The 27,756-nt window shown below is 41.9% G+C and overlaps 1 protein-coding gene across 2 annotated transcripts in view; it reads right to left on the bottom strand.

Annotated features, from left to right (window-relative positions):
• Positions 1-16,389: 16,389 nt before the first annotated feature.
• AMMECR1 (AMMECR nuclear protein 1) overlaps positions 16,390-27,756 on the bottom strand; it is a 111,970-nt gene continuing 100,603 nt past the window's right edge. For both annotated transcript variants that reach the window (XM_079124863.1, XM_079124862.1), the window contains 3 exons: positions 22,405-22,495; positions 20,924-21,020; positions 16,390-18,648 (listed from right to left, as the gene is read on the bottom strand). In XM_079124863.1, coding sequence (XP_078980989.1) covers positions 18,534-18,648; positions 20,924-21,020; positions 22,405-22,495 — 303 coding nt within the window. In that variant the 3' untranslated portion in view covers positions 16,390-18,533. The remainder of the gene's footprint in view (positions 18,649-20,923; positions 21,021-22,404; positions 22,496-27,756) is intronic.

Raw genomic sequence — 27,756 nt, 5'->3', positions numbered from 1 at the left:
TCTTAGTCTCAGATGTTTCTGTTGCTGAAGATCCCCGGAATGAAAAGGAACCCTCACAATGGGACTTATTGCTAAAATTGTTTTCTTTGTTTACTATAATTAAAAGACTTATGAGAACCCAGGAGTCCTGGCCTTGCTTCCCAAAACCCTTTAAGAAGGCCCTCTGCTTCAAAAAGTAGACAGAAGGGATCATTTGTTGCCCTTGCATGCATGGAGGACCCCCTAAAGGGTGACTGGGCTCTCAGCACAGCTCTGCCCTGGGAGCAGTGGCTGTACCCCTTGCTTCCACACACTGCCTGGCTTCCAGGAATCCAATGGGCCATTGCTCTTAGCAGGACTTGTCTGCTGGGGACATTTACTGGCTTCCTGGGCCCATGGTATGCTGGACCAGACTGAGTGACTGAGACTGAGAAATCAAAAGCATCCCGCTCAGGCCCACTGCACCCAGGGACCTGTATGTCAGTGCTGCTCAGCAGTGGGACAGCCGTGCCCAGCAGGGGTCAGAATATCCCCTTGGGGAAGAGTGAGTGAAATAACCCTGCCATTCGAGAATAGTCAGACCTGCTTTTCCAAGGCTACTGGCTCCTACTGCCTTTATGCCACACAGGCCCTGATCCATCTTTTGCCAGTGGCGCTGCTTCCAGAAGAGTCACAGCTAACCAGTACCACAGCCAGTGTAGGCAAATCTCCCCATTTGCCAGTAGTTGGGCACCCAGCTCTGAAAAAGGCAGGGCCCTCCAATCCTGCAGTAGAAAACTACCAGCTTGGGAAAGTCATTTCCTGCTTTCCAGCTTCAGATTCTCCACCTGCAAAGCAGTCACTACATAACCTTGTGCCAGGTGCTAAATCCCTCTCCACATACCTCTGCCGGTCCCCATGGCCAGTATGGAAGCTGTTTGGTAATGCTGTCCCTGATTGACAGGGAGAAACTGAGTAAAGGGAAGGTCAGCAATATATGGAGGGGCGGGGACTAGCCAGCAGTTTCATTAGACCCCAGTGCCCATGTGCTTCCGGGCTCCACTGCCTTCTTGGTGTTCTGGGATTACTAGGGAGACCACTGCCTAGGGACCTCCAGTCTGTAGTGAAGAAGGAGAAGAGTTGGGCAGTGAGGGATGGAAGGCAAGAGAGAGAGAAGGGTGTGGGTCACAACCGCACCTGCAGAGGAGTCAAGGTTGTATTTTTTTTTTTTTTCCTGCTGCCAACAGGCTTGACCCTGGGCAGCCTCAGGACAGAACCAGAAGGTGTGAGAGTAAAGGGGGCCACACACGAGGGACCAGGGAAGAGCTGGGGAGACGGAAAGAGGCTGGTGAAGGAAGGTGGTCTCTTGACCTTTCTACATCTTCCTTTCCAAGAGGAGAGCTTAAGGCCAGAGACCAAGGCCATTGCCATCCCTCCTCTGGGCTAGTGCATCTGCCCTTGCCCATCTCCACTGTGAATCTGCCCTGGAACTCTGACTCTGGAAGGTAGAGCTCAGGCTCCTTAGTGTGACACCCAGGTTCTGGATCCTTCAAACATCTTCAGCTTCACCTCACCCCCATGTTCCCAGAAGAACCAGGTACAGAGACCCTCTGCTTCAGCCATATTGCACTCACTTTGTCACCCCATGCCACTTCCTCCTTCTTTGCCTTTCTTTTTCACTGCAGTGCGCTCTCAGCCACAACCTCCCTCGTCCCAATGCCTCCGCTCCTCTGCGCGGCCCTCCCGGAGCTCCTAGAGCTGGGCACCTCTCCACTTTGCTCCTATGGCACCTGGGGCCTACTCTGGACACGATTGCTTCCCTCTCAAGTAATTCACTACTGGTCTCGCTCCCACTCAGACACAGGGCTCCTTGAAGGAAGGAAGGGTAGGGACTAGTTCATCCTCCAGCCCCCCACGGGACCCAGTTCACACAAGGTACTGAGTGAGGGGCCGCAGATGGAGCTCAGTGGCAGAGCACATGCTGAGCCTGTGTGCAGTCCTGGGTTCCATGCCTGGCACCCCCGGCCCACCCCATGAAAGTACTCAGTGAACAGGAGTCTCATCCCTAAATGCTGAGAAATGTTGGGCGATACTGTTACCTGAGGGAGAACCCTTGGTGACATAAGCCCTTGCACTACTCATCCGTTGTCCTGGGTCGCTGTGGTTTGCCTGGGCACCTCCAGCTCATCACTTGGTCCTCATCCTGCTTCTCTTCAGGACTCTGTGGAGTTGGTGTCCTGTACAAGGAGGTGGTATCGGGAGGGAAGAGCAGTGAGACCAGTAAATGTTCCACCTGACCTTTCCCCAGACCTCTGGCCAGGGTGGGTGGCCAGGGTGACCAACTGCTTTTCCATAACCTTGGTAGCTGTTAAGTCACAACTAGGTCACCCTTTTCCTTCCTCAGGGCACACCACTGAGTTGGTGTTCGCAATGGCAAAAGCCCCACCATCCCAAGGCCTGTGTCACCTACCCCTCTGTGGGGAAGGGAGCAGCTTGGGATGGTTACAACCTGATCTCTCAGTGAGTTTTTCCAGTTTGTCCTGGTTTGCCAAGGGCAGTGGAGGAACAGATACACAGATTCCGGTCTGATGTGCCTTGCTAACCTTGGCAACAGTCACGACTGGCCTTATCCAAAGTCAAGGCCTCTGTTACTGCCCACTCACCTCTCCCACCGTCAGCATTCTGCTCAGCATGGCGATCACACACCTTGGATGTCGTAGAGGCTGGCACAGGGTTTCCAAGCCTCCCAGATATGCAGTAGGAGATGCTGCCCCTGTTGCGAGTGGGTGCCCTCCACTGCTGACTTCCTCCTCACTTCCTTTCTGCAAGTTCTGCATGGCAGCCCCCACCAACCCCAGCAGCCTCCAGGTCTCACAGCCAGGCAGGACTCAGTGAGTAGGGCTTCCTTGACAATCTGTGTCAGCACACAGGACCAATAGCATGAGACACTGGTCTATTCTGGTCCACAACTCAATCCTAGCCTCACCTCTGCCTCCTACTGACTCTGCCCTTCCTCTCCATCCCAGGGGCCTGCAGAGGTGGCGCCAGCTTGCCTTGGCTCTGCCTTCCGCTCCTCCTTCCCTCACACCCAGAACGCCAAGCTCATTGCCTTCGCACTTTTTTTTTTTTTTTTTTTTTTTTTTTGGTACCAGGGATTGAACCCAGGGATGCTTAACCACTGAGCCACATCCCCAGTCCTTTTTTATAGATTTTTATTTAGAGACAGGGTCTCACTAAGTTGCCTAGGGCCTCACTAAGTTGCTGAGGCTGGCTTTGAAATCACAGTCCTCCTGCTTCAGCCTCCCAATCCACTGGGATTCCAGATGTGTGACTCCATGCCCAGCACTATTGCTTTTTTTTTTTTTTTTTTTGGCGGTGATGGGGATTGAACCCAGGGCCCTGTGCTTGCAAGACAAGCACTCTACCAACTGAGCTATCTCCCCAGCCCTTGCATTTTTAATAAAGACTCTGGGCTCTCAAGCATCCTGCCCCATGAGAACAGAGAGGACATTGTGTATATTCAAGGACATACCCTTGGATTTCAAGCATGCCAGAGCTGACAAGATATCTCTAATACAGCAACTTGTAAATTTTGTTGCATATTAATCACCTGGGGAGCTTTAAAAATCTCAATGCCAGCCCTCACCCAGGCTCATAACTCAAAGCAAACGTTTTTTTGGCTTTTAATTTTCCATGTTCTGAGTCATCTTTGACTGGACCTTGTATACCAGTGCCTTTTGCTAAAATGAAACCTTTAAAACGTACCAAAAACATAAAGAATAATGCCCAATTCAGCTTAGGAAAAAGAGCATTCCCAATACACTCAAAGTCCCCTTCCTCCAGAGAATGAGAAATTGTTCCTCAGCACCTCAGGGATTCTGGGAAAGTACCTTTTAAGTGGGGAATTGGTGGGGTCAGAGTAGGTTGACCTTCTAGCCTTTCCTTTTGCTTTACCTAGAAGAACTCCACTTTTCTTCTGTTTGGCACATTGAGGTTTTGAAAATAATTTCATCTGGAAAAGGGTTTAAAGGCCATTCATTCACACCCTCACTAGTTGTGTCCATATCCCCAACCTTTTTTTGTACTGGGGATTGAACCCAGGGGTGCATAACCTCTGAGCACATCCCCAGCCCTTTTTACTTTTTATTTAGAGACAGGGTCTCACTAAGTTGCTTAAGGCCTTGCTAGGTTGCTGAGGCTGCCTTTGAATTTGCGATCCTCCTGCCTCAGCCTCCCAAACCACTGGGATCATAGGCAAGCACCACCACAGCTGGCTTGTCTAGCCCTCTCTTGAATAGTGGCTATCTTGTAGAAGTCAGACAAAAGCTGCAAAACCTTTCTGGATAGGGTCTACCATCCCTCTTGTCCCCCTCCTCAGTCCTGGATGCCCTTGGCAAAGTCAGACCTCCCTGAATTCCGTCTGTGTAATGGTTATAAGTACCCTTATCCCGCCTGCCCCGTAGGGCAGCCAGGAGGAATTCTGCAAGATAACTGGGTGTTGAGAGGGCTTTACAAACTGTCCTGCCTGTCCAGTGTAAGGGATCCATATTTGCAGTGAGCTTACCAAGCTACTAGTTCTCATAGAGCCCTGATTTTTTTTTTTTGGGGGGGCAGTGTTTGTTTTATTTTTGGTACCAGAATTGAACTCAGGGGCACTCAACCACTGAGCCACATCCCCAGCCCTATTTTGTGTTTTATTTAGAGACAGGGTCTCACTGAGTTGTTTAGCACCTTGCTTTTGCTGAGGCTAACTTTGAACTTGCCATCCTCCTGCCTCAGCCTCCCTAGTCGCTAGGATTACAGGCGTGTGGCATCATGCCCAGCTCCCTGCTGGGGTTTTGACTGCACTCTCCACTGTGCCTTAATGTGCCCTGCATGGTTGTGGGTGTTTTCGCACATGCACGTGTGTGCATTTGTGTATATGCTGATATCTCAGTTTTAAGGAAATTTTCTCAATTTCATTGACTCCGTGACACATTTTTTGTTTTACTGTCTCTAAAATTGGGACACACCTTATAGTTACATGACATAGCTTAATCAGCAACTCGTTTTGTCTTTCAGCAGTACATAAAATAGTGGGCATCTTACAAGCTGACGTGCCTAGAGTCAATGTAGTAATGCAATTGTTAACTTGGATTCCACTCCCTCCTCCCCCATGAAAGTCACCTTCCTGCTAGAGGAAACCCCTTTGGAAAAATGTATAAATAAACTTTTAGCATATGGCCTCATTCTAACACTCCATCCTCTCTTTCTTCCTTGCCAGCATCCACCTAGGCCAGGCAAGCTTTCTGCTTCCTGCCCAGAGGGGGGCCCACTTTGTTGAGCTGTCTCTTGGGACAGATGGTTTGTGGGGGGAGGTAGAGTGCACCTGCATGAGGAAGCCCCCCATAACACATGACGGGGAGAAAGCCCGAAAGAGAGTCAGGGAGGGAGCGAGACAAACTAGGCCAAGCTGGCCCCAGTAGAGCTCTGGTTCATTATTTCCCAACCACAGCTTGGCCAGACAGCTTAGCCTGCTTCCCCCAGGAACTTTTAGGGCTAGTCATTGCCAGATGTGAGGTGAGCTGGCGGGAGTGGGACACAGGGGAGTCAGGGACCAGCCTGTCCGGAATCTGCTGGTGTGACTCGAGCGGCTATCTGACCCACAAAGAGGAAGACAGTGATTTCCTTGCCTCCTCAAACAAGGTAGAGGATGGTGGTCAGTGGACCTTTCAAGGAAAAACAGCCCTTTGGCCTAGAACAGCCTGAGCCATGGGCACTTCACTGCAGTTGTAAACTGCCACCAGCCTTCCATTGCTCCTGATAGCCACTCAAATTAAGCTCAGCCCTTGTAAGCTCTAGGTCATGCTCTTCCAGAGGGGAGCAGGAGTGTCTGCAGTGCAGTCCAGGGATACTTGGATGCAAGAAGCAGCTTTTGGACATTTTCCCCCTGGAGAGCTTAGTAAGACATGATCAGCCCAGATTACAGCTGCCCTCACGTAACTGGGTTAAAGTGTTGGCCTACTTAGGCCCCTCCTGCGGTGGCCTCCTTCAAAGCTGATGAGGCCGATTAGGGGCTATTTCTGAGCCCTAGTTGTGTACCCAGAAACCTGGGGGCAGTCTTCCCCTGACTAGAAAGACAATAACCAAGGCCGGACAGCCAAGGGCAGAGTCTGGCCTGCTCATGGGAGAACACTGCCATCAGACTCATGTGTCCTTCTAAAAGCAACAGCCAAAAGATGTCGATGTGGACACCCAGATTTTGAAATTCAAAAGCCAGACCAACCAGTTAGTTTTCAGGAATAGACTTAATCCTACATCTTTACTATTTCCAGCCCTAGACAGAGATGGTGGGTTGTCAAAATGAAGTCTTCCATGATGATCACTGTCTTCCACTTGGTAGAATCTGTGCAGTTGAGACAGATGTGATCTAATCTTTCTGAGTCTCTGTTTCCTCATCTATAATGTGGCGATAACAATAGTACATCATAGGGCTATTATAAGGATTCAATATATAAAATACAGAAGACAGTTGTCACAGTGCCCGGCAACACATCGTAAGCACTGCTTCTATATCAGACACCACCGCTACCATCATCACTGCCATTACCACCACCATCATCACCAGCATCATCCTCATCAAAACAGAGTGAACAGTAAAGTGCTCCTTCTCTGAAGCCCAACAAACTTGGTTTGAAACCTGCCTTTTCCACTTTATAGCTAGGTGACCATGAATAAGTGACAACTTCTTTGAACTTCATTCTTAGCATAAGGCTATTGAAAAATATATAGCATGGTTCTTAGCTCACAGTAAGCACTCAATAAATGTTGGTTGTCATAATTATTAAAAGGGGATGACCCAGGTCAGTGGTTTGCCAGGTGTTAGAGGGAGGGAGGGAAGGATGAACAGGCTAAGCATAGGATTTTTTTTTGTACTAGGGATTGAACCCAGACATACTTAACCACTGAGACACATCCCCAGCCCTTTCTGTGTTTTATTTAGAGACAGGATCTCGCTGAGTTGTTTAGGGCCTCACTGAGTTGCTGGGGCTGGCTTTGAACTCACGATCGCCCTGCCTCAGCCTCCTGAGCTGTTGGGACTACAGGCATGTGCCACCATGCCTGGCTAAGCACAGGAATTTTAGGGCAATGAAAACATTCTATATGATACTATAATGGTTGCTACATTTCATAACACATTTGTCAAAACCTATAGAATGTACTATACCAAGAACCCCTCATGTAAATTATGGACTTTGAATGATAATGGTGTGTCAATCAAGAATGTGAAAAAAGACAAACTACACCAAAGGAAAATATTTGCAAATCATATATCTAATGATAGTTCAATATGCCAAATAAGTGAATTCTTACAACTCAACAGCAAAGAGATAATCAAAAGCTGGGCAAAGGCAAGGCCTCACATTTAAAGCAACAAACATTCAACAAGCAGCTATTGAGCTATGTAACTGATACAGCTACGGCCACTGCACTTACGAATCTCAAGTCTAAATGAATATCAACCACACACATAAACCATTTTTCAAATTATTCTACTCTCAGTGAGTTGGTCATGATTTCATAATGAAACAATTTCTACTTTGGTGTAAATACAGAAATAAAGATATTCCCAATAATAAAAAGATGGGGCAAAGAACTTGAATAGACATCTCTCTGAAGAAGAAGCACATATGACCAATAAGCACATTGAAAAGAGACCAACACCTCTAATCAGTAGGGACATGCAGATGAAAACCATAATGTGTTCATCAGCCTTCTGTTACTATAATGAACACCTGAGATAATGGGTTTATAAGGAGCTAATGTTCATTTTGGCTCACAATTTTGGAGGTTCCAATCCATGGTCAGTTGGCTTGTTTCTCTTGGGACTGTGGTGAGACTGCACATCATGGAAGCGGTGAGTGGTGGAGGAAGAGGCTTACCTCATGGCAGCTGGGGAGCAAAGGCAAAGGAAAGGGACTGGGGTCCAGTATCTCCTTTCAGCAACTGGACTTCCTTCCATTATGCCCCACCCTTAAAAGTTCCACCACCTCCCAGTGGTGTCACCAGCTAGGGACCAAGCCTTTAACCCATGGGCCTTTGGAAGACACTTACACAAACCATAACAATGCTATAATAACTTCACATCTACCAAGATGGCATTGATTTTTTTAAAAGGAAATAATGGTGATGGTAAGATATGGGAAGTCACGTCCATTACTGGTGAGAAGGCAAGTGGTGGAGCCACTTTGGAATGTAGTTCCATGGTTCCTCAAAAAGTTAAACATAGAAGAACCACATGACCTAGTGATTTCACTCCCATGTATGTACCCAAGAGAAATGAAAATGCGTGTCCACAAAAACTTGTACATGACAGTTTATGGCAGCCGTGTTCCTAACAGCCAAAAGGTGAAAACAACTCAAATGTCCATGATAGTGGACATAGTGCACACGAAATATTATTCAGTCATAGAAAGGTACATAGTGCTAAAATATGCTATAGCATAGACGGGACATTGAAAATATCATACTAAGTGAAAGAAGTTGCATACACGGTCATACATTCTATAATTCCAGTAAAGCATAGAGAATAGGCAAATTCAGAGAGCTGGAAGATTGGAGGTTATCAGAGGTTGAGTGGGGGTTTGGGAGTGGCCTTTCTTCCCGGGTATGGGGTGTTTTTATGGAGTCATTAACATGGTTTGCAAAAGAGACCTGGTGGTTGTATAACATTACAAATACAATGAATTGTGAGAATTGTGTATTTTAAAGTGACTGATTGTATGTTATGTGAATTTCATCTCAATAAAAGATAATGTCCCCAAAAGGGGGTTGAAAATAAAGGAGTTTCTTTTGTGCTTTCAAGTGCCCTGTGCACCCTTCTCACAGGACCTGCTATATAACCTTCCCTAGAGCAAAGGCTATTGCATCCACATTTCCAGCCTAGGGATGATTATTTGCAAGGTCCATTTGACCTTCGAGGCTGCGGATTCTCCCAGAGTGGTACAAATCCAAATGGGGAACAAAGGGCCCAATTAGATGTGTGTACCCTACAGGAGCAATTCCACCCAATTTAACCACTATGCTGTCCCCATGTTTCACTTTTAAACCCATCATTCATGAGTCCCATGGATCGCGAGATGTGCTAGGCCAGAAAAACAAGAAGCAAATCACCAAGGGGCAGCACTTTATGTACACAGGTCACTATAGCTACCCAGCTCTGCCCCTAACCACAATTCTGGGAAAGAGGCCATTGCTCAGGCCTGTGCCAGCAACGTGGCAATGTCTCCAAGCAGAGTTCCTGGAATTCATTTGGATGTTTGCAGTAAAAGTTTAGGGAAATGTTTGCATTACTTATACCAGCACAGTCCTTCAAAAGGTGGGGTTTTCCACACTTTCCAGTCCAAGACACCTTTTTTACTCTGCTGGTATACATGGGAGTGAGAAATATGATTGCCCTGTCCAGCTGCCTGGCCAGACCCTGTCTCCCATGCGGATACACACAGATCCACCTATGTATGTTGGCACATATAGTAACCTTGGATCATTCCAGATACCACTTAGGTGGAAATGCAAGTTTCATGAAATGTGACTTAGCAACTCCTAGTTTTAAATCCGCCTGATGTTCAAGCAATGGCTGTGATTCTCCTCAACTTCCTGTCAGTTAAAATGTGATTTAAACATTCTATTGGGTACCAGTCGTGCTTCCTGTTCTACAATAACCCAAATACTGCCTTCCTGCCCTTCCTACATAGCAGCTGATTCAGAAAGCTACTGATTTCCTTTTCGTCATTTACTCTCCTCCTGCCCCGTGTAAGGACTCCTCACCCATGGGGTAATTGTTCAACCAGTTAGTGTACTGTAAACTCTTTCCTCCTTCCTAGGCCTCAAGGAAGCCTCTATAGCAAATTTTGTCTCATCTCTGTCCCGATGCCTCTGAGGCAGCTTTTCAGGAGAGAACACAACTTGGAGCTGCCACATGCCATTCTGCATGTTCATAAATCCATTTCCTACACAATTTCAGAACTTCTCTCCCAGTTACCTTGCTCATTCCTGCTAGGGAGAAAATAGACACATTGTGGGAACAGAAATGATCTCCTCATCACAAATCATGTGGTGTTGACATGTGGGAGAGTCCCCACGCCCCTGCATAAAAGGCCATTTCCCAAAGGGGCAGCTACAACTATGCCTAATGCCACTCGGACATGGAAGCCATTTAGTGAAACCCTGTAAAGCCAGCCCCACTGTTGCCTGGGGCCCAGTCTGAAGGACTTTTTCCAACTAGACCAAACTTCTCGTGTGCCCCTCCCAACTCTTAGCTCAAAGAGTGGACTGTTAATTTGTCTTACATAATTATACCATATTCATTCTGAAACCAAGCACGGTTCCATGCCTCTTGGGGACAGGCACTCAATAAATATTGATGGATCACAGTGAGCCTGACATTTGGGCGGAAAAGGCCAAAAAAAAAAAAAAAAAAAAAAAAAAAGCTGTCATTTCATCAAGTGATGGCTTCCCAAAGGCTCTCAAAATAACTGGGAGTGTTGAGACTCCAGCAATGGTTTTCAGATTGTCTTGTGAGATCCTGGGATTCAGTTGGAATGGCTCCAAATCTTAAACGTATAATTCAGAAAACACATTTGTGTTTAAATGTGTAATACTTTAAAACTGTAATAAAAATGGAAGAAAACACCTAACAGACACCTAATGTGTCACATCCAGAATAGCAAGTGAAGACCACCAATGGGTTCACATTAAGAGCTGTGAGTTGACTCATTTCTGTTTTGAAACCTTGGGAGTGATGCTTCTTCCTGTCTGAATTTTTGCAAGCCTTGACTCATTGGTTCAGAATGTCGTGACTGCACTGGATTTTCACAACTTAAGCCTATATGTACCCAAATTTTTTTGTACCAGGGATTAAACTCAGGGGTGCTTAACCACTGAGCCACATCCTCAGCCATTTTTAAAAAAATTTTGAGCTAGGGTCTCACTAAATTGCTTGGGTCCTTGCTAACTTGCCAAGGCTAGCCTTTAACTCCTGGTCCTCCTGTCTCAGCCTCCAAAGCCACAGGGGTTACAGGCATGCACCACCATGCCCAGCTACATACCCACTTTCATAAAATTAAGCAAGCAAGATAGCTAGCTCCATCTCTATGCAAATCAAGACCTTCTTGCTGTTGTACAATCAGTTCAAAATACAGAAGTAGAGTCCTGAGATTGGAACTGCCACTTCTACCCATCACCCCCATTACAAATTTTTTATAGTCATTTAAACATCCCTCTTGTTCTCAATGTCATAAGTAATTGGCATACATTTGTATTTTATAGTGATGAAGTACTGCTTTCAATCTCATATTTTTAACATAATGACGTATCAACTAAGATTTTGATTAAAAATACAAGTGTCACTTTTGCCATGGAGGGAGATTAATGGATGAACAAATCACTTGCCACTTGTGGTCTGGAGGAATCCTTATCTAAGAACATGCACACGAGGCTCCCATGGCAGTTAGTGAGCAGCCAGTACCCAACTGCACGATCCAGCCTTAGCAGCTCCACATCTCACCTGTTGAACCAGGTAATCATCTGCGATAATGGAAATCTGTGAGTGCAGATCAGTGTTTTACAAGCACATGGCCTACACCAGCACTCTGGGTGGGTCTGTTTAAACAACTTGATATAGTCAATAATAACCTCCACCATGTGTATGATTTTGCTTTCTGTGGTTTCAGTTGCTGCAGTCAACCATGGTTCAAAAATATTATGTGGAAATTTCCAGAAATAAACAATTCCCAAGTTTTAAATTGCATACGGAGTAGTATGGTGAAATCTCACACCATCCGGCATCCTCCTGCTCAGGATGTGAATCATCCCTTTTTCCAGTGTATCTACAATCTATATCCTACACACCAGTTAGTCACTTAGCAGCTATCTCAGTTATCAGATTGTTACAGTATTGCAGTGTTTGTGGCCGGGTCACCCTTATTTTACTTAATGTCCCAAATATAAGAGCAGTGATGCTGACAATTTTATCACAGTATATTATTATTGTTCTATTTTGTTATTATTTATCTCTGTGCCTATACTATATCGTAGGTATACATAGGGTTTGGTGCTACCCAGAGTTTCAGGCATCCACTGGCAATCTTGGACTATACTCCCTGCAGATAAGGAGTATCTACTGTACATTGGGGGGGAGTCTTTTTTTTTTTTTTTTTCAGTGCTGAGGATCAAATCCAGGGCCTCACACCTTAGGCAAGCACTCTACCACTGAGCTGCACCTTACAGTTCTGCAGGGGTCTTTTTATTGGTGCTGGAGAATTGAACCCAGGGCACTTAACCACTGAGCCTCATCCCCAGCCCTTTTTTAATATTTTATTTAGAGACACGGTCTCACTGAGTTACCTAGTGCCTTACTAAGTTGCTGAGGCGGCTTTGAACTTGTGATCCTCCTGCCTCAGCCTCCCTAGCCACTGGGCAAGTGCCATCGCACGAAGTTGTAATTAAGTTTGGGGGATCAGAAGGTAAACTCGTTTCTGAACAGTCTTGGACCTACGGAAGTTCCGTCCATTTCTTGAAAGCTTTCTTTCATCAGGCTTGGGGTCTGAACATGAGATCATGCCACGAGACTGCAAGTATCAAGGAAGCCTTTTTAATGTAGCAGCGGAAAACAAAAAACGTGCGTGCTTGCCTCAGCAGCATTCTCCCATTCAGTTTTTCCTCTTGAAGGTGAAAAGCCTCAGCCAACAGATGAGAAGCTATCAGCATTTAACCAACCTAAACCCATACTTGTCTCAGCTCATGCAGAAAGTGGGAAGAGCCATTGGGAGTGGGCTGTCCTGGCTGGTGGCTCTGAACTAGGTGTGATTTCCCCACAGCACTTTCCCTGGCTCATGCTGATAGCATCCCATGGATATGACACTATTTTCCACCAACAGAAAGGAACTGCCTCATGCCACATGCTGTGCTTGCCCTCTGAAGCGGTAGAGCTATTTAAAAGGTGTCCAGTGAGGCATAAAATCTAAAGAGAAAATGCAGAAACTCTGGCACGAATTTAGGTAGATGGAGTGATTATTGAAGCTGAACTCTGTCTGGATCATTGAGAGAACCACTAATACTATATCCTCAATGTGACCACTAATACATGTATTTTATTATATAAATATGTATTTTTATACAAATACATATTTATATATATAAAAGAATGTCATGGCCTATTTCATTCCACCTGAACCTATTAATATCATCTAAACCATTTAAAAAATCTTATGTCCCATTAGACACAAACGATGAAAACGAATAGACCCTGAGCAGATGGCTGCCTTAGTGGAGAACTATTCAAACCCACAATAGTCCTCGAGGAGCTGAGACGGCGGATTTTAGCAACCACGATTGAGAAGCACGTCATAAAATTGACATGGTACCATGGGTTCAGGGCAATGCAACAGGAAATTTGTCTTGCCTATATTCAACTAGCAGCTAACCCTGGAATGTGCACAATGAAAGTGAGACAGCAAATGATTTCGAGAGAGCCAGAGGTATTTCAACAATGTCCACAGAGAAAGACGGGGCAGCAGCTGCCTGAAGTGGCACCCCAAGAGCTTCCATTCTGGATGCAGGCTCTTCTCTGGCCCTTGAAAGCCAGTTGTGCTACCCCCGACTCAGGCATTTCCCCCAGGTGGAAGTTGGAGGTACCAATCTGGAACGTGAAAAGTAACTGGTATATTAAGTTTACGTGTGCTGTGCCCAGTGTGGGTGGCCACAAGTTGGGCATTTTCAGAGTCTGTCCTGTACTCAGAAAATGACCTGGACCTCCCTGATGGCAGAGGAAAGGGTTCCCACCTCATCAGGTGGTTTTCACAGGCAGCCCCGCCACTGTCTGCAACTAGCTCACAAAGGGCAAACGCCCAATAACCACTGACTGATTTGGAAGATATCCGGATCAGGCTTAAGCACAGCTAAGCTCCCACCGGAATTCAAGTCTTATGCTTGCCTCAGATCTGTGGCCAGGTTAGATTGTCCAAATAAAGGTTAATCTGCATCACCAAGGCAGGATTCAGGGCTGGGCAAAAGGATGACATCTGCAAATCAGACAGTAGGGAGCAGCTGCAGGCACGTAAGATTGCCCGTGCGCTATTTCAAACTTAATCAATATCAGTTCCGAACTGTATTATTTCAGGGTCTTCAGCTGTGAACCTTTGAGTGAGAAGTATTTCTGAGACCAAGATCCTATGGTGAGTCAGGTTAAATAAATAAACAACAAATGACAGCTTGGTTTTAACATTTTATTGGGTAAATGATTTTAAAGGTAATAACAATAGTGTCAAAATTACTACAATATCTTTCCACAGCCATACCTTACAGACCCACGTAAACCTTCTTGTATTTTTTCCTTTTGCTCATTTTTGATATTTTAAAGCCATACTTGTCATATAAAATGCCCATTTCCAATAGTTTCTTCAAACTATTAAGCAATTAAATGTGGAAGGAAGGAGGACCTAGTTATACTGGAAGGGGTTTCAGGTAATCTGTGATGTCTTACTGTAATCCAAAAACAGGTTACTAAGAAAGAAGGAAAAGAAGAGCTACTCCAGGTAGCTTTTTGCTCATTACAAGTCTCACCATTGCATCACCAAGAACTCTTTATGCTGGTGACCGATTCAAAGTAATTTGGGGGAACATATAAAACACTAAAATAACTTAGAAACTAGATCCAAATATTTCAAAAGTAATCAACTTTGATATACAAAAGCAGTCAGAGGTGGTTACAAAAGTTTATTTTCTCAGTGCGTCTATGTACCAGCGCAGTTACTGGGTCCAGAGCAAAATAAAAGGTTCATTTTCTTCTGAAACAGTAATAAAAAAACAAGGAAAACATATCTTTGTATATAAAGGATCAATGCTGGTCTTAAGAATAATGTAATCAGAAACCCTTAAAATTGAGAGGCACACAAAGGGTTTCTGCTTTTAAAAAATAAAAGGAAAGTCACCAGTTTATTTAAATGGAGGAGGTGCTCACACCCCTCAAATAAACTTAATTCAGTTTAACATCACTAGCAAAAATCACTTAGAAACTGTACAAAAATAAAAAAGTTAACACATTTAATCCTGCAAGGTTTTTGTAAGGACTGGAAGGCAGGCTTTTGGAGCAGCATTTGGGCATGGCTGGGGGCTTCTTTGGTTTGATCTAACACACATAAGAGATGGAACCTATTCCAGATGACAGTTTCAAATTTCCTGCACAAGACAAGAAAAGAGGCCAGTATACAAACTTCCGGTGTGCCGGGCATTGGGACTGTATGCACTGGACCGAAAATCGTAAAACTGCTTCAAAGTGGGGTGGGGGACAGAGAGCAAGCCTTGCACTTCCTCCATCAATTTCACCGACCTCTCACAGTAGGGGCGCCTAGAGAGGGGAGTAGCACGTTCTTGTGCAGTCAGAAGGCCACTTGAGGGGTGGGGGGACAAGTGTTCTTTACGAATCTGGTACCTGGCTGACCCTGTTTAAGAACAAGAAAACCCTTCCAGAAATGGAAGCCTTTTGCTACATACCAAAGTAAAATACATACTGTTTTTCCAAGAGGAACCCCCCCCATGTGTTTGAAAACAGAAAACTGAAATTGAACTAACATTTAAAAGGGGCTATGTAAACTTTGTGCTACTCAAATGAAGTTCAAGTATTACTTCAGAGCTGTTTAAAGATCACTGAACTTGTACAATATTCTGGTGATAAGAGTGCAGTTCACATTTGTGTTTCTGAACAAATAAACCACAACTGGCTAGAACACAACCTGTGCAATTAGAATCTTCGTCTGAGTTAAAGACACATGCTACATATTTCGACAAGTTCAAAGTTAATTCAAACCACATATTTAACAGCTTGGTAATATTAACGACAAAGGTGAAAGGGTCTAGCATTTGTTTCTTCGAAGCACACCATTAAAGTTTGTATAACACCCTTTATACTACAAAATCTTTTAGTCAACAGCTACTTAGGAGACAAAAATGCACTGTTCATCAACTTGAATACAAAAGGAGACAAAACTATCCTTTTTCCCCCAAGCCATGGTGGGAAATATTGCTGACCTCGTCCTTTGAAGCCTGCAGGATGGTTATTTCTTCAGTATAACATTATTACACTGGTAAGAAAATCTGTATAACATCTGCATATATCAAGGATTTAAAAAAATCTGATATGATTTTAGAGTCCGCATGACCAGTCACGTGACCTGCTCAAGATTGATTAGCACCGTTAAATACATAAACACACATATGTATGCATGTATGCGTCAGTATATGTATACACACACACATATATGTATGTAATAGATCTTTTCTTTAAAAAAACTTCTAACCATAAGCTCCACCCAGGACGAGAAGCCTGTTGAACTGATGAGATGATGGATAAGGATGGATTTCACAACAATATTGGTCTATTCTGTCTCTCTTCAGTTTGTTTCATTTACCTTTTTTTTTTTTTTTTTTTTTTTTTTTTTTGCAGCAGACAATATCATTCAACTTGTGCTCAGTTTCCCTATAAGGGTAAGAAAGTTTCCATCAGGTAGCCACGTGTTTTTATAATGAAAGACTAATCTACTCCAAAATGCTTCCAAGTACAAATGACAGGATTCCAAATCCCTTTCTATAGCCCAACAGCTAACTTTTTCTGACTAATCTCTGAGTTCTATAGAACTGGCTACCAAGATTGCATTTCAGGCTAACAATTGGCTTCTGAGTTTAAGGCATCACAACTGAAAATGGTTATTTCAACAATGGATGCTGTGGATGAAGGAATACCAACAAAATTCTAAGAACCCTCATTAAACCTAAAGCGGTGTGCTTTGCCCAGTGGCAAGCAGAAGGAATTCAGCCAATTACACAATTTTCACAAACTAGAAAAGAATTTTAGAATTCAGAACTAGCAGTCCGTCACTTGTCACAAGCAAGTACATGTATAAGCTATATCCTTTTGATATTCAGTGACATTTCTCATAGTTTTAGAATATATATTCTGCAGCATACTTTTATTCATCACTTGATATATTGATTTCCTGTTTGAAAAAATTATATATTTTCCCCAATATATATACTTATATATATATATCTCTATATATACTACCATCAAATGAAGGTCATCTTTCTCCAGAATCATGTGTACTTTTTCCTGGGGATATATGTATGGACCTCCTGTTGACATCCGTAAGTTCTCTTTGTATGAATCAGGGGAAGTCTGGCCCTGCAAATGAGCCAGGCTCTAACTACAGCCTATCTGAATCCAACTCCATCTTTGTATGTATAACATAGCATCTTAGCAACATATTAAATGTGTTTCTATCAAAAGTATGTAGTGCAGAAAGAGATTCAAGCTATTTTATAGTATCTTCAGTATTGTCTCCATGACAGACACATCATATGTGAAATGGCATATATGAACTTTTCTTTCACTAGATTATCTTTACCATATCTTCAGATGGTAGCTAAAATTGTCTCTGGCCAATTATGACTTATTGAAACCTAAAGCTAACAAATTTAAATTAATACAAAATAGACAAATGTCTTTTTGGTTATTTGCTCAAAATAAATTTTTTTTCAGCTAAAAAAATACTCCAGAGTAAGGAATTTGTCTAATCTGTTGTTTCACATATAGAAACAATAAAATTTTACAAGAATATTTCTCTAAATTGCCTTTTTTCTAACCCCTCTTGATACCACTTAATTATATTCTTCTCAAAGGCACTAAATTCTGCATCTGTTCTCTTCCTAATATTTGCTGCTCTTCAAAATGATTTCTGTAGCCTATTTGAAAGATAGTTTGCACTTTCTTAAAACAGTGTTTTAGTTTGTAAATTGGTTCTATAAAAAGTGATGAGGCAGTCTCTCCTAAGTATGATAACCAGCACAGTAGGCAGAAATGGTTTGTCTTTGTGACAAGTCCTATCATGGACCTGTGAATGTTCACTATTAGAACTAAAGTTTATCTATTTTAACCATGGGAAAAACATATTCTAGTGAAGACTCAACTACTAAGCTCTCATAGCAAAGTGAAATTTAGGCAAATCCAACAGTAATATACGAATACCTGAATTTGACATGAATTACTTCCAAACTCAGCTATCAGAAATAACTATCTTATTGAGGAAAATTAAAGACAAGTCTAAATAAAACCCTTACAAACTGCACAATTTCTTCCATCCACAGTTGAAGGAAGGAAGGAAGGAAGGAAGGGATGGAGGAAGGAAGGAAGGAAGGAAGGAAGGAAGGAAAAGAAGAAGCAGAGAACACAGGAAGAACAGAAACCTGATTGAGAAAGCAAAGCAAAGTTCTATCTAATATTGTAAGAAAAGAAAACCCCAAAAGTTATATATGCTGCAAAAAAATCAATGATCTAAAATAACAAAACAGGATCTTCTTAACAAATGCCACTTTCCTACCCGTTACCATGATGATCTTAATTGACGATGTCGAAGCTTCACCATGGCAACGGAAACTATCATCATAAAATGGTACAGTAAAAGAGATAGCTAGACCAAGAAGGTGTAGGGTCTCCTGGGAAGAGGTCTGCAGAGAGGCCCAGTGACTGGTTGTGCGGCTCAGTGTCAGGAATAATGGTTGTATGGTGGAAGGGGATGCCCAATGCCATTTTGGAAGTGATGATGCTGGCGATGAGCAAGGTATTCAGCGTAACTCAAGGTCATCTTTTCACTACGGTACCTGAAAGAAAGTCAGGGAAGAGAAAAGTTAACATGAAGTGATACGCCATTGTCAGAGAGAGGAAGGTCCTAAGATAACTTTATAAATCAGGAACCAGAGGTCTAGAGAGAACAAGTGACTTGTACAAGGACATGCGGCTAGTAAGCAAAGCTGAGGTCAGAACACAGGAATTCAAAGTCTGAGTCTAGTGCTCTTTCAACTCCACTCCTCTTTGTTTAAATTTTTCAAGAAATTTTATTGCCCCTTGAGCTTTTATTGCCCCCTGGTTTGCTAACAGGAAGGAATAAGGAAAGGCCAACCTCTTACTATTTTATATGGCTCCCATTCACTTGACGGTTTTCCTTCAGAGATCTTCCATCTCTCCTTCTTTTACCATTCCTTTCTCTGTCTACACTTCTACTTAGGTCTTGCCATTAACTGACAGTTTTTCCTAATGCTGGTACCAGAACCTTCTCTTTCCCATGCCAAGCTTCTACAAAAGAGTCATGTGGTTTCTGCCTTCAGTCCCTTTCTCCATTACTCCACAGCCCAGTGCTCCCTGGCTTCTCTTCCATGGAAACAACTGTCTGAAGGTTACCCTTAGTTCTGTTTGACCATTCCAATGCGACACCCCTTGCGCTCTCCTTCTGAAGCGCTCCAGTCCCATTGGTTCTATACCTCCACATGCCCCCGGTTCTCCCTCTGCTTCTTATTTCTGAGCATTCCGCCTACCTGTGCCTTGTAGGATTTTCTAGTTTCTATCCTTAGTTCTTTATTTTGCCCCACCTCAGTGAATCCAATCCTTAGAGCTTCAACCATGACCTTTTGTGCAGATGATCGGAAAGTATCAGCCCTAGTCTTGAGCTCTACACATGTACATTTTCAGTGACCTACTAGAGGTTTCAGGATAGATATCACAGGAAGTACTTCAAATCCAGAACTGACACAAAAACCTAACTGTCTTCCTGTGGTCCCTATGCTCCACAGGATGACTTTGGTCCCTTTTATGTAGATTGAAGTTTGACTTCTTTACTTCTAAATGGTGACTAAACCCTTTCATTTCTTGCACTATATATTCATATTTGTCCCTGTCTTTCTTCCCATCCCACTGCCATGGCTCTAGTTAAAGGGCCCCCACTGCACTTCTACAGATTCTTAGATTCTAGCAGTGCTTCCTAGCTCATTTTCCTGTTTCTAATTCCAATCTTACACTTCCCCAAGGCCATCTGTTTGAAACCCTACAAGGGCTAATTGCCTCTAGAATCAGATCCAAACTTCTTAGTCTAGAATGTTAGATCCTCCATCGTCTGACTTAACTTACCTTCTGGGCCATATTTTCCCCTAATGACTACCTTCTTTATGTGCACTGAAAGACCAGTCAAATCCAACAGTCACATTCCTCAGAACTTATTTTGCACTTTGCCTCCTATGTGCCTTGACTTAAATAGTCTTCGGGGAATCCCTTTCCTCCCTTATTTTCTACCTGTCAAATATTCTACCCATTCCTTAAGCCCAGCCCTAAATTTACCTCCTCTTTGAAACCTTCTATTCCCTCCCCAACCCCTCCTGGAATTCCTCTTTCCTTACTTTATGATCTTACATCATCCATCATATTCTGCTTTATAGTAATTATTTCTGTACATGCCTTACTAGTCTCAATTGTGAATGCAGGGAGAGCAGAGATGGAGGCATTTTCAAATTTGTAACTGCTTAGAGCTGAGAATGGTCCATTTTTAGACTAGAGGCATTCAATACAGTTCTCTGGCATTAAAAGAAATGGAAACAGCAACCCATTTTCCTAAAATGTTTGATATTTTCCTTTTAAAATAAGTATCCCTGTTATTCCATGCTGAAATTCATTTAGCATTCAAGTTTAGCTCAATTGTGTTTTTCAACAAGCCTTCACAGTAGACTTTTATCATTGCCAAAATTCTAAGGTTAAATTCAAATTTGAGGACTGCTTATCAGAATCCTGGGGTTCTGCTAGGCAATGTCAAAAGCTAGCCAATATCTAATTCTGACACTTTCTCCAATAAAGTCTCAGAGGGCTTACTCATACACAGCCAGGATAATCAGAGAGAGCTAAAGGTGGGAAGGATGGGCTCATACATCACACAGGCTCTACTGCCAAGCAGAGTTCCATTGTATTCACCCTCAGTATAGCCCTGCCATTCATTTCCACTGTTTCAGAAAAGAGAAGCAAGTATAAGTTAGAGAGACCAAGGAAATCAAAGGGTTATAGGCTTATGCATCAAAATGTACTGGTTAGCCTTGTGCTAGAAAATGCCTTCTGTACCTGGTCAGTTTTATGGTTTTCCTGAATTCGTTAGTAATCGGAGCTTTGTATCCTCCTTTCCTCAGTAAGGAGTCTATGGTCTGAATATGGTCCCATCCTGTGAAGAGTTGACCAGATAAAATACTGGTTAAGTACATGTAATAAGCACCTTTGGTTAAATACAAAAATGACTTTGTTGATGTCAGCTATCACTGTCACCAAAAGCCATCACCTCCTTTGGTTCTAAAAACAATCATACAGAAGAGCTAAGATTTCACCCTATACAAAGGCAGGTTCATCACCACACACCTTAAATTCTAGCTGTCCACATCTAACAATATTGGCTTCATTATCTCAACTATATTCGAAGGCATGGGGTCTAAGAGACTGGGAGAATCTGCTCAGTTAGTCTCTGTTACAAACCATATCCATTGTACTCTCCAACAGTGACATCTTCAAAAGAGAGGGAAAAGCCTACATTTCATTGTGCCAACTCAGTAGTATGTAGGATTCCCATACTACCTCACAGTAGCTGTTGGTGTGAATGGTATCTCTAGAATCAATTATTTGTGTGCAGTATCCCAGGGAATATTTTTTGCTTCTGACATGGATGGTATACTAATACCTGAGGCCCCCCCTCTCTTTTGTAGCTTTAGAGAGTCAATAATCCTGCAGGATGAAGACATTTTCTAAAGCAACCCAAATGAATCTTTAGAAAACTACCTTAAAGACTAACTTTCTCGTTTGGTGGTTTAATTTCATTACATTTTGCTGTTATGTGTCTTACATTTACATGATCAAACCAAATTTAAATGCTTTATGATTAAAAGAAAAGCTCAATAAGGTAAAAAGAAGAGATTAATTTCGAATAATATGAGAGTAGAATTTAGCAATGTCTAGAAAAATCAAATTACCACAAAGTTATATTGTGTTGCAGTGCTGGTTCATAAAGATACATCCATGAAATAAGACAATGTTGGCTAGGAAGTACAGACCCAGCATATAAAACATGAATGCTTTGTGTATTCATGATGCTTCCAATCTTAAGGGGAAACATACAATCTTAATATTAGCAGGATGAGTAATGGCAACCACCTAAGAATGAAACATTAGATTCTGGCAGTGACAATGAACTATGTGGCCGTCAAACTAAAGGCTTGTTTATGCCACAAGGCTATTTACAGCACAACGGAATATAGGAAAAGAGTGTTTCAACTTAGTAGCAAAGTGTTGCCTAAATAATAACCAAATTTTATAAATCTTTGCTGTTTTGTAAAGTGTATATTTGAGTGTATGCTGTCAAACTTCAGTACAGAGATTTGGCTTGAGCGTAATTCACTGATTTGATACAGACATTGCAGTGGCAGTGATAGAAGAGTCGCTTCTTATAATTTGACACTGATCAATTATTGGGCATAACTGCAAGGTCAGATATCACATTTCAATTTGTATATTTGTTTAAATTCTTCACCAGATTATATGAAATAAAGTACAATAATGACCTTGCTCCTTTGCAACCTCCGGTAGGTAGGTGGCGGTGCGTTTTGATCCTTTTTCATTGATGAATTCTATTCTAATGCCATGTACACCCACCTGAAAGAAATTGGCAGTTTTATTAGTACAGTCTTCTTCATAGAAACAGAAAGAAATGGTTATAATTTAATTTTCAAGAGAATGTTGTTCTTTTCTCTTTCCCTTGTTTTAAGAAGTGCATGTCCATTCTCTTTCCGTAACTTTGACTTTGGATTTGAAGGCCGTTATGATGGCCATGGAGACTGAAAATATTAATTTGCACATGCCCAAAATGTAGTGGGATATGCTATTCTTTTTGGAAAACTGGAACAACCATTCTGGGGATGTAGATAGAGTAAGAAGGTCGATGACAATAATCCTGCTGCCATTCTCAAACTGTGACTTATAACACTAAGGAACCAGACAAAAGGAACTGGACTTCAAGGAGATGACAAACCATCACCCTATTTTGCAGGTTCACTCACCACTTCAGGTTACATTCCCAAACTTTCTGTGTTGACCCCCTCCCAAACTGTCTAGTCCTTTTTGTGTATGTGTGGTGCTGGGGATTGAACCCAAAGCATTGCACATGTTAGGCAAGTACTCTACCACTGAACGACATTCCCCCAACCCTTTTTACTTTTATTTAACTTTGAGACAATGTCTCGCTAAGTTGCCAAGGCTGGCCTTGAACTTGTAATACTCCTGCCTTAGCCTTGCAAGTAGCTGGGATTATAGGCATGTGCCACCATACACAGCTGTCCAGTCCTTGTGAAACCTTGATTTATATGTAGGCAAGCAAATACTGTCACAAAAGACTGAAAAAGTATAAAAACCAGATCATAATCACACAGTACCTTTCTGTTTAAAAGCAATAAAAATTTCAAATAATTTGTGAGCAAGGTATATTTGCCCAGTTTTTCTAGTATCCTAGCCTAACTTTTTAAAATGTCAAACAAACTTTTGGTGATGACCTAAAAAAGATAGTTTTCTAAGTAAGAGTGGGCTATTTCTTGCTAATGTTTTTTAAAAAGTAATGTGATTTTCCTTTGATTAGCATACAATCAAAAGAAAGCTGGCCTTTCCTCTCATATCTTCCATAGAATAGTGTACACTAAAGAAAGAACAAAGTTCTTAACCTCTTTGTGAATATTGACAATAAAAGTAAAATTTCAAAAGCGTAAACCATCCCATTTCATTCTCCCAAATCTGTGGATGAATCAAATCAATGTTTCCCAAGGTACTGGGGGAGAAGGGGACAGATGTAAAACCAGGTGAAAATTATCCCCCAGGATGGTGGTTTCTTGTCACAGGAGGTGAGTTAAGTCATAGACCTTAATCTTTCCATCTGTATGGAAGTAAAGATCTAGAAGAAGAAAAGGGGTCAATGAAAACCTCTTTTGCGGTTTCCTCCCTTAGCATGAAATTTTCTAATTTTTCGGAGAAGAAAAAGTCCTCTGGGAAATGCATTTCGTTTGTTCCTCAGATCTCCACACATCTATCCATTACAACCTGTCAGATCTTCTAAGGAGTTTGTTTTTTATTAAAGCATATCTCTGTGGCTATTTCTTCTATCTATTTAATATCAACATTCTTATGAATCTCCTTCTACTAAAAATGCAACCAGGGCAGCTGTTTAAAAACTAACACAATAAGACCTCCCAGACCTTGTGGGAAATGACTGTGGACAGCTGAGAAGAAATATGAGTGCTTAGCTATCAGGCATTTCCAGGATAAAGGACATCTAGTAATCTCTTTGGTGCCTGACATAGCACAGAGGCAATGACAAATTTGCAACATTTTCTGTTTACTGACTTCCTGATCAGTGACTCTGAATTTTTTCCTTCAACAATATCAGATTCTTCATAATGTTTTTTTTTAAATATACAGCATAAGTAATTTATGCTCCTTCATTCACTGAAGTGAATCTTGAATCTTTCATTCTATTTATCAAAAATCTGTCATGTTGAAATTGAAAAGAATTTTGGTGTTTATTAAGATGTCCAGTCAAAATTATGAGAGAATGTTTATCTGTGAGATGAGTGTGTCAGACAAATTAGTAATATTTAATTGGCATGGTGGGGGGGAAGAGGCTGAGAAGTTTATCAGAATATCAGGAGGTTTCATGCTTCAGCAAGTAGAGTTTGGAAAAAGAACAACTCCCCAGGTGATTTTTATCCTACTTGAATGAGGTGACCTCTAATAACCAGCCCAGCTCTGACAAACTGGCTATGTGGCTATGTACTAGAGTGGGAGAAGTGATTTAGGCAAATGGGGAGTTGTGATTTGGACACATAAATCCTTTCTTCTTAGGAGTACAACCTGTGTATCAGAGATTTTTAAGCCTAGTAATTTAACAATTAAAAGAGTAATTTTTAAAAAGGAGTAATTTTGAACAATTTACTAATGGTATGCTATGTTCATTATATCTCAATAAAGGTGTTTATATGAGATTAAATCAAAATCTAAGGACATGTTGACCAAAATAAAAATTATTCTTGAGTAAGAGTGCTGTATTTGTATTTTAAGAAGGCCCCACCACCAATTTTGATTTTAAAAAATCAAAATTCTCCCATTTTGATTTCTTATCACATTTACAACTTTTAGTTGATTCTGAACAATTGAAAGTCCCTGTAAATTGAAATGAAAATATAGTGATTTTAAAGTGACTCCTTTGTGAGAAATAACTTTTTCATAGGTCAAAAATATACTCCACAAAGCCAAAACCAGAGTGACTCATTTTTTTTTTCAACCATCAGAATCGAGAGAATAACATTCTTAACTGGATCAAAAGCATAATAACTTTTTGTCACTTGTTGAGCAATAGCATTTTCTCTAGCCTCAGAATCACAGATGGTGCCAAATAGTCATACTGTACAATCAAAACAGGAAAGTGAAAAATGGCCTGCTGTGGAGAATGACCGACTCTGGCCAACCTCTGGAAATCGATGGTTTTTCAAATTAAGTCATCTCCACTGAAATGAGCATCAGAAATAGATTCCATATTGTTTCAGGGAGGCATCTGTCACAGCAGCAACTACAAAATGTAATCTTCATGCATAATAATTGAATCCTTCCTTTACAGACTGGAGAATCCTACAGTCCAGCAGCAGCCCAGGAGGCAATGGCTATAGTCAGCAGTTATCAGCTGGATAAGAGATCAGCTGACTAGGGAACTGGGATTCGCAGATGCATACCTGCTATAAAATGCTATCACAGCAGCTTTCTAAGAATGGAGAAGGAGATAGCACTTGGGAAAATTATGTCACTAAACATGCCCTTAACTAATCCTACCATTGTCCAAAGTAGAGCCAGGTTAGCAAAAACTGGTTACTTGCAAATCTAAACTTATGGGAGTCTGCAGGTCATTTTCAAAATTATTAGAAAGTCTTAGGAAAAAAAATGCTTTCAAGGCCCATCAGCTGTGATAATATTCTTTTAATCAAGACTGTACTTTTGCTAAGCAGAGCTATAAATCAACTCTAATGGTAGTAAATTAAATGTAGGACTTATAGATAAGAGGATATGGAATTAAACAGAGCTGTATCTGTGTGTGCTGAGAGAACATTAAGACCAATTCAACAGATTCCTATTTCATGCTAAAAAAGAAAGCCATATTTATTCTGAAGCATTCCACAGCAAGTGATTTTTATTAATGCTATTATACAATCTTTTGTTTTTTAACGTTGTTCAGAATGATTAAATATCAAGATTAATGTTAAGACCCTAAAATATATCTTGATTATTCTGGAGTTGATTATCCAGTTTGGGGATTATATGTATCCCCAACTCCACCTGGCCTCAACCCATCCTTTTTCCTCTTGTCCATTTCTCTATCAGAGAGGATGTGGGAGAATAGAGATACACGCAAATTAATCAATTTTGCTACATAGTAAAAGGTTTGATAGAAGAAGAGATTATAAATAATGGCTAAAATGAAGCTTTGAGACTGTCTGCAGATTTCATTTATCCTCATTATCTGGCCTCTTGTTAGAAATGGGGCTTCACTTAAAACTATTATCCTCTAATGCAGTGACCCTCAACACAAGAACATTTAAAAAATAGCCCCCTCCCACCCCATTATAATGCCCAGTCCATATTATGTCCTTCACCATTGCATAGTCAAAGCTTAATACCTAATCTGTCTAGAAGGCAAGTGTCAGTCCTGTGATCCACTGGCAGTGCTACAAATTCAGCAAGCCTATGATGTGAAGAGGGAGGAACAAGAACAATAAGAGCCATCTGGCTAAAAGCATGAATGTGTATAAACTGTACTCTAAGTTGAGTAGGCGCCACAATTACCTCCACGGTCATGACCCTCAAAGCCAAACCTGCCTCTGATCACATTCTGACCAACCAACAGACCCAGTCTACTTTCTCAAGTGGCATCCTGTCTTAGTCAACGCCACAGTCAGTCCCATTCATCCCCATTTTCAAAACCAAATGATGGGTTTCCCTGAAAGAATAAGAATATTGCCTTGGCTCACTCTACTCATTTTTAATGAGTTCATCTTGAATAACATAAAAAATATCAGGAGGTCAAAGTACCAAAAGTTGTTTGACACACTTTTTGGACAAAATAATTTGGCAAAGCATACTCTGTAATTAACAACACAGCCAGTTACTGGCCATTCACGTAAGACTGACCTGCCAGGCTCAATGTGCCAACACATGAATGAAAGGAGCTCAGGGTGCTTGTCATACACCCTAACCTGTTGAGGTTGGCGTCACAGAAGATGTGCATGTGCTGTCACAAAATGATCCAGGGTACCACAGATAGAAACAAACATTGCATTGGGCAGTCCAAGCTTCTGAGCATTTCATATACAGAGGAAAGAAATATACGTGCTATTGCCCTGAAAAACACAAAATTCCCAGTGCAGCACATCTCCCCTTTATGCTCATCACTTCACAGTTCCTTTTGCCCCACCCTAGCTCAGCCTTGTGAAAACAGTGATTCTGCCTTTTCCTAGTGAACACAGATTCAACATGGGTAGAAAGGGCTCTTCAAACTTGGGTCTACTTCAAATTTATACTCTTGAATAAAATCTTTCAGCATGAAAATTTGAGATTTTAATCAGAGAGGCTGTTAAAGATTTATACCAATTCTAATAAACCACTGGCCCTCCTAAACCTGACACCACCAAAACTTTTTTGGACTACAGAGTACCTAAGATCTGCCCATCAAATCATCACAGCCATGACTGAATCACTTCAATCCACCCACCAAGCTGAGAAGCTAGTCTGAAGTTCTACAGGTGCCCACCTGGTGAACATGATTCCTTCAGAACTGGACCAAGTTGTAAAATTTAAAGAGTGTTGATTCAATTCTGCTTTTTTTT

Source organism: Sciurus vulgaris (assembly GCF_902686455.1).
Source record: "Sciurus vulgaris genome assembly, chromosome: X".
Classification (NCBI taxonomy): Eukaryota; Metazoa; Chordata; class Mammalia; order Rodentia; family Sciuridae; genus Sciurus; species Sciurus vulgaris.
Note: the sequence above shows the minus strand (reverse complement) of the source record. Positions and strands in the feature narration are given on the sequence as shown.